Source organism: Fulmarus glacialis, unplaced genomic scaffold (genome assembly GCF_000690835.1).
Source record: "Fulmarus glacialis isolate BGI_N327 unplaced genomic scaffold, ASM69083v1 scaffold3860, whole genome shotgun sequence".
NCBI classification, from domain to species: domain Eukaryota; kingdom Metazoa; phylum Chordata; class Aves; order Procellariiformes; family Procellariidae; genus Fulmarus; species Fulmarus glacialis.
Window position 1 is genome coordinate 66,517 of NW_009188199.1, and position 7,231 is coordinate 73,747.

General features: G+C 49.4%; 1 protein-coding gene across 1 annotated transcript in view; it reads left to right on the forward strand.

Moving 5' to 3' along the window:
- LOC104076681 (ninjurin-2-like) overlaps nt 1–1,419 on the forward strand; it is a 46,952-nt gene extending 45,533 nt beyond the window's left edge. Inside the window, exon 3 of the mRNA XM_009577618.1 lies at nt 1,256–1,419. Coding sequence (XP_009575913.1) covers nt 1,256–1,419 — 164 coding nt within the window. The remainder of the gene's footprint in view (nt 1–1,255) is intronic.
- The last annotated feature ends 5,812 nt before the right edge of the window (nt 1,420–7,231 follow it).

Genomic DNA, 7,231 nt, shown 5'->3' on the forward strand with positions numbered 1-7,231 from the left:
CTCCAACCAGGGCTGCAGGAGGTTTGAAGACAGCTTGACGCGGGTGGTGAGGAGGTCTGTGTTACTGCTTTTCAAAGTGGGGAGTGGGTTGGTTTTTTTCTCTTGCACAACAGCTCTGAGCACTACTCTTCCTTCACTTCCCCACTGCTGAATCCCTGCTGTAGGGAGGAGCTGGGTTTCAGGCCTCTTGCTGCCCACCCTGTAACGTGCCCCCTCATGCAGCTCCTGCAGATACCACATTTTAGCTGTATCTTTCACCTCACTCAAGCTGGGGCCTAACAGAACGATTTAGGCAGAAGTATTCCCTATATTAACTTCACATTTAACCAATCCCACAGTTCTCCTAGTGCCATACAGACATACGTTGACACCAGCATTTCAGACAGGCTTGCCCCGTGCTCCATCTGATACAGGAGTTGCTATATTTCAACCTCCAACGCGTGCCCAGTATTAAAAGTCTGCAGAACGCTGCCTTTTCCTATATATGCTAAGTGGTTTTTTATGTGGGACCCGGGATCGGAGGCTACAGGAAATCCTGTGACGTGTTCCTTCCCCTGCCCCACGTGGCACAGCCTTTCCTGGTGGCAGCCGCGGTGGCTGGAGCCAGCTGTGAGGAGAAGGGGGACAGGGGACCACAACTGAGGGCAGGGAGTCACAAGGCTGCCGTTCACATGGCTTATTGGCCAGGCAGCCCCAGTAACCGGGGCGTTCCCGTGTCTGAACTGCTCAACGCCCATCAGATAGGGCTGATCCTATTCATGTACCCAGATACCTCTTGGTCTGGGGGCGAGGAGGGGGTTGATAGCTGTGTCAGCACATATGTGAGTTCTGGGTGTCAAGGAGGAACTGGCCTCCCAACCCAAGTACAACATTGCTGACCTTGTCCCCCATGTCACCCAGCCTTCCCCTGCCGTGTCCCATAGCCATGCAGTGGGGGGGGTCACATGGCACACGCCTGGCTAGCATGCAGCAGTAATTTGGCTATTTAGGGTTGGTTGGTTGGAGGGCCATGGCACCTCCATGGCAAAACAAAGACATGACATAAAAAAACCATGTTTTCCCTCTGCTCCATCCTCCTATGTCATCCTAGGGCAAGCTGTGGCCCCTGTAAAGTCCCTGGGACTGTTCCCCCAGCTCTGTGGCTGCAGTCCCCAGGGGCACCATGGACATTCGTGAGATAGGGAAGGCTTGCAGGGGCTGGGGGACTTGGAGTCAAACTACAGATCTCCCTTTCTTTTTGCGTTGTATCGCACAGCTCGTTTGAACCTGAATGATGTTGCAAAGCAACCCCGCCTGAATATACTCAACAATGCTGCCACAGCTCTTATCTTCATCACGGTCATCCTCAACATCTTCATCACAGCCTTTGGGGTGCAGAAAACTGGCCTCTACCCTACCAGGAATTTTCGACCTTATTAAGTCATGGGGCAATGGAGTCAGGTAAGAAAGGGGGGAGTTCCCGTCACTACCAGCCACTGGAAGGGCTCTCAGTCTCAGAAAACATCATTGCAAGGTGGAGAAGGTGTAAAGCTGCACGAATTAACGAAGTCTTTCCAGGGGCATGCTGTTGTCCCACGAGCATCTGGGGCCATTGAACAAATTCCCTCAGAGGAGGAGGGTTTCTCCTTGCTTGGTCTTTAAAGCAAGAACACCAAACATCCCAACTCCAGCTTTCAGAAGGCTGCAGACCTCACGCTAGATACGGATAGCAGTTGTGGATGGGAGCTAAATTTGGGAAGAAAACGAGGTGCATTCTTGGAGGTATCTAAAGATGGCAGAGTTACCTGAGCAGAAGAAAAGGAAGGTGCTGGTGAGGTGGGGGCGAAAGAGCTCTTCACAACAGCCAGTGTGGTTTGGCAGGGGCTGTTTTAAGAATCTAACTCTCATTTTCAAGAGAGAGTCTTGTGAATAAGAGTCCAACCAAGTGCTTGGGTTTCCATGTCAGGTCGAAGAGGCAATGACATGTTCTTAGGTCAAAAGTGCTTTAGGTCAAGAAGCAAAGTTCACATCTCTTGCTTACATGACCTGCAAAATGTAAACATAGTTTAAATGCAATATACGGGGGCAACAGCCAGCAAGAAAGGTCGATAGACGCATGATATGATGAGGGAGGACGCAAAGGCCAAAAGCCTCTATAAAAACACTGCTGGCTTGGGATCCAGAAGGGTGCGAGCGCTGAAGAGCAGCACCCCACACCCGCAGGGGTGGCTGTGGCGCCGAGTGACCCGGTACGCCGTGACTGCTCCTCTCTGCCCGTGCAGCGCGGGGGAGCCTGCTGCGACCTTACTGGTGTTCCTTCTCTTCCCTGCAGGATCTGAGCAGCGCGGCTGGCGGGGAAAGCTCTCCTCCTTTGCGTTTTCACTGACCTCAGCAGGAGCCCGTCGACGAATCCAGAGAAGTGGGTTAAACTTTCAAAACTGTGTGCGTTTCATGGTATACTGGCCCCTTCCCGTAATGCTTTTGCAGTTCTGAAGGGGTGAAAACATTGCCTTTCAAAGCTAGCGCAAACTTTGCTAGAGAAAGCTGCAGGAACAGCAGCAGGTACACAATTTCAAAGCGCAGTTCTGTAAATCTCACTTCTTATTTTAGTTGCCTGCTTCACATACTCAATATTGGCTCGTTGTGTAGAGAAGATTGAACGATTTACTTTGTAGGCTACACAAGCAAGAAAAGTCCAGCTTTTTTGTCTCAAGCATAAGTTGCTATACTTAAAGCAATGCTATCTAATAGTTTACCTCCCAAATGTTGGAATGGATTTCTCAAACTAAAAAAAAAAAAGTTCTCATGGGAGGATAGAAAAGTGTGTGTATGTCAACATAGCTAAAACCAGTTCAAATGTTTTCCTAGTTGTTTAAAAACAAAATTAAATGTGACACAGTTATGAAAACAATCAGATACTTCCAGCATTGGAAAATTAACAATGACAGAAAATAAATAGTATGGTCTGATGTCATCGCCAGGGACCTATGAGGAATGATGTCAGAATTGCCTGACAGTATTAGTAGAAAATGAAGAAACATTATACATAAGGAGACACTCTAGGCTTATTGCCACAATGAGAAATGACAGGTACACAGCGTATTACTTTATTAAAAAAATCACCATTATAATTTAAGGTCTTATCACTAACATAAAAGTTTTTAAATATATCATTTTTATATTTACAGCGCTGGGAATTCTCTTGTACTAGAAAATTTGTTTCCTTGAAAAAAAGTCTTTGAATTAATGATTTTTCAGATTTTTTTTGAAAGAGTAAAAATTTTCAACCCTAAATTTTGTAACGCTGTAGTCATGCTAAAAATTGATATTTTAATAGCCTGGTGTAAGCCTATTTAAATAATTGCATGCTTTTCTGATTATTAAATGATTTTTTCATTGTACAGCAGAATCAGAGTTCAATATGGATTTTTCATTTTGCATACTCTTGCCACCACTGAGAAAGAAACGTCACGAAAATGTCCACATATTGGTCTTCAGGAGCTACTGGGATACGGGCAGATTTCATTTGTACTCTGTATTTGACTTTACAGAACTGAATTTCTGTTTAAGCCACAGGTGGTGCTTTTTTTCTGGAGAGGGTGCGAATGGTCTTGCCCACAAAGGCTGGTGGGTAAGGTTACGGGCCAGCATCAGCTAGTACCTGCAAATGACAGTGGCTTTTTTGCAGATGAAGGACAGTTGCATAGAAAGAGTAGGGTGGAAAATGCCACTTATGTATCTACCAGAATTTACATCAGCAAAGCTGAGTACAGTCTGGGATCTGTTTGGTGAAGCAGGTAAAGGCTCATCCTCCACTTTGTCCGGGGGATGGCAGGTCTGGAGTGACACTGAGTTTGCTGCTTATCTCGGTCCTTGGTCTCTGCTGAGACAGACAGCAAACGGGCTGGATGTTTCTGGGAAGCCTCTGTTATCCTGCTCTCCTCTAGAAAAAGGTTTCACTGTAGAGGCAATGCAAAACCACCAGCTAAGGGCTTTCAGCCACTACTGGCCGGCTGGGTTCATGAAAAGGTAGAAAATTATGCATCCTGTGTGCACATCCCCAATCCTGTGACTCATTGCTTCACAGAGCAGGAGGTAAAGCAATTAGCATTGATGACTGAATGTAAAGAGAGAAAAAAAAAAGAAAAGGTTCAGCTGGGAAAGAAGCAGTGAGGGGAATTTCATTACCAGATCTTAACTTCAACATCATCATCTCAGAGAGCTGCCAGGTCAGGTGCGGCAGCGCGCGAGGCCTGCCCGAGCAGAGAGGGCTTCCCGTCACCCAGCCCAGGCGAGCTGAAGGCCGGCAGCGCACTGGAATGCTTTTCCCCCGTCGCCTTTAATAATTGTTTCTCATTATAATGGAATCAGACTCATTAGCAATCTTGGCTGCCTTTTTCCCTCTCCGTGTCTGACTCCCATTCCTGCCAAGCTTTTTATACTCGAAGGAGGCACAGTTGAAGCGAAAAGGGGCCAAATTTGAATCTAAATAAGCAGTGAAAGAGCTGACCTCCCATTTGCGTAGACTGTGCCAAGTACCGAACTCAGGTCTAGGCTCTCACCTGCGGTCTTCTCCAGGAATTGTCCCCTGCTTGCGAGAGGGACCACTTCATTCTCCACATTCTCTACGATCACGTCGCACTTGTGCTTTGCTGGGACGTGTATTTGTCCAATGTTTCTACCTTATTTCACATGGTAAACCCAGGAAGACAGGAGAAAAACCGTTTTGTTGCCATCTCACTTTCTACAGCCCTAGAGGGGACTGAAACAGGTCTCGCTCCTGGCTAACCTTGCTTGCTGCATCTCCCACCCGCCTCTTGCTGCAGAGCTCTCGTTGGCTTGGGCAGAGAGCGACGCGTCTCTCTGGTATTGCCTATGCCTTTGGTTATACGAAGCCGGAGGAGCAACACCTGGTTTCTGATCCCTGCTGCATGGCGATGCGGGTGTGAGTAACACATGGACAGAACTGAGCTCTTATAGGAAGACAATGTATTTATAAAATGTGGAGGAGAATCAGTATATCCCCCAGCTCTAACAGAGAGGTGGCCCAGGAGTCGTCTTGAAGGCACAGAGCCACTTTAAGGCAGATAATCCAAAGGTACAATTCAGATTTTTAAGACAAGGCATCAGTATCTAAAAAACAATCAACTTCAGACATTTATAGGCAATGAGAAGAGGTGAGATGTTCATACCAGGCAAACATTAAAGACAATGACAAAACAAGTCACATTATCATTTTCACACAATACATTTCTCTCGGAATAAAAACCAGCCCCTCTTTGTTCCCTTTGGTGACCTGCAAAACAAGCCTCAGATCCACAATTCACAATCCTGAAGACTGAGTCGGCATTTGTCGGCAGAGCCACCTTGCTGTGCACCCCGTGCTTGGGGGGCCCGGGGTCCCCAGCCTGGCCACATCCTGCCCCAGGGAAGGTCTCTTCTGCAGCATGGCCCGTCATCTCCCCAGCTGTCCCCAGCCAGAGCTACTGGAGCAGCCTCCTCCTGCCTGCCTGCCTGCTGCAGGGGAAATCTCGTGCAACTGATTTCCTCCTGCCATCGAGGCAGGACACAGCCAGGATGCACATGAAAGCCAGAAACTCGGGGCAAACTTCACCGCAAACCCAGGCACAGCTTCCTAAAAAGATGCTGGTGACAGAAACGAGATCAATTGTTGGGGGGAGTCAGCTTCCCAGCGTGGTGAAGCCATGTTCCCTCTTGCTCTCCACGAGTTGTCTCGGCCCCAAAGACGAGCCCTCCTCGCAGCGGCAGTGCACGCCGTGCAACACTAGTGTCGGGGCGAAGCAACTGCCGATCAGGGACCACGGTGGCCTGGCCACCACCCTGGATGGCCATGTCCTTTCACTGCATGGCTGCGGGACTACCTGCTCCTGCCGCGCTCCCTGCTCTCCCCGCTCTTCATGACTCCGGGGAGAAAAACTGCAGGACGTTTTGGAAAAGGGGCAGCAGCCTCAGAGCAAAGCCTGGCGCCGCTCCTGCAAGGTTTGCTGCTGGCTGGCGAGCTGGGGAGCGTGTAGCCCCTTCTCTCCCTACAACCCACAGCGGCCTCTGAGCACGTGGGCTGGAAGACAGCTTTTGTCCCCGTGGGCCCTCTCCAAGCTCCTCCACGGAGTCTGCCAACTAGTGCCAATTAGTATTAATCACGTTTACTACCGCAATGCTTAAACACCAGCTAAGAATCCCCACTGTGCTAGAAAGGGAAGAACATTTGTGATGGCAACTTTGACAGTGGGGATACTGGGCTGAAACCCACTAACTCCTCACATCTCCACCAAGAAGTCCTCACGAGGTAAACAGTTCTGCTTGCCACTAGCCTGGGTTACAAGGTGTGAAGGAAGGAGCGCAGTCACAGCTAAAGCACGGGGGCGAAATCCTCAAATTCTGCTGGCAGTGCTGGAGTGAGGGCTGCACCCTGCTTCCTAGTCCACTCTTTGCTGACTGTCCTCTCTGGTGAGGAAGAGGGGTTACTCGTCCCATTTAAGACAAGTGAGTTGCCTTCTGGATGCACCTAATTCTTGCTAGTGTCTGCAGATGAACGCCAGCTGCTGACTTTAGGTGCCGCAGACCACATCTAAGCCAGATGTGAAAGCACGCAGTACAAGTAACCCTTCCTCCCTGTGCATGACATAAGGGCCGCCACTGAATCCGTCAGCTCTCCATCTGCAAAACGGGCATCAAGCCGTTCTCTGCTTGATGAGGCCAAACAGCTGGGTCCTGCTAACACCTCGCCACGTCCTGGCGCTCGCCCTCCCCGCCAGCCTCTCCCCATTCCACAGGGATTGCGTGACAGAGCCAGCCCGGACAGGCTGCGGAGGCGCAGTCCCGGAGCCTGGAGAGCAGCTCACCTGCACACTTGTGGGGTTGTGCCTGTTTTTGAGTAAAGCACAGGCTCCGACATGCACCGAGAGCATGACTGACACTGCACATTCCAGGCAGAAACAGGACTCACTGCAACATTGCATTGCAGGGCTCTGGCCTCCTAAACTCCTGTCATACATGAAAAAAAAATAATAGCGTTGACTGTTGTCAGCCTCTTCCTCTCGCCCCAATGGCAGTGTTTCGTTTCTTAGTCTCTACATGGGGAAAATACTTTCCCTCAATAAAAAGACTACTCTGGCTTGGGCAGAAGGCTAAGGTTGCCCCTTCTAAGATACTCAGTGTCTGCATTCTGACAAAGGCTCTGTGCACTCGGAGACACAGCCGTCTCTCGTGTACCTCTCACCATAGCTGCACA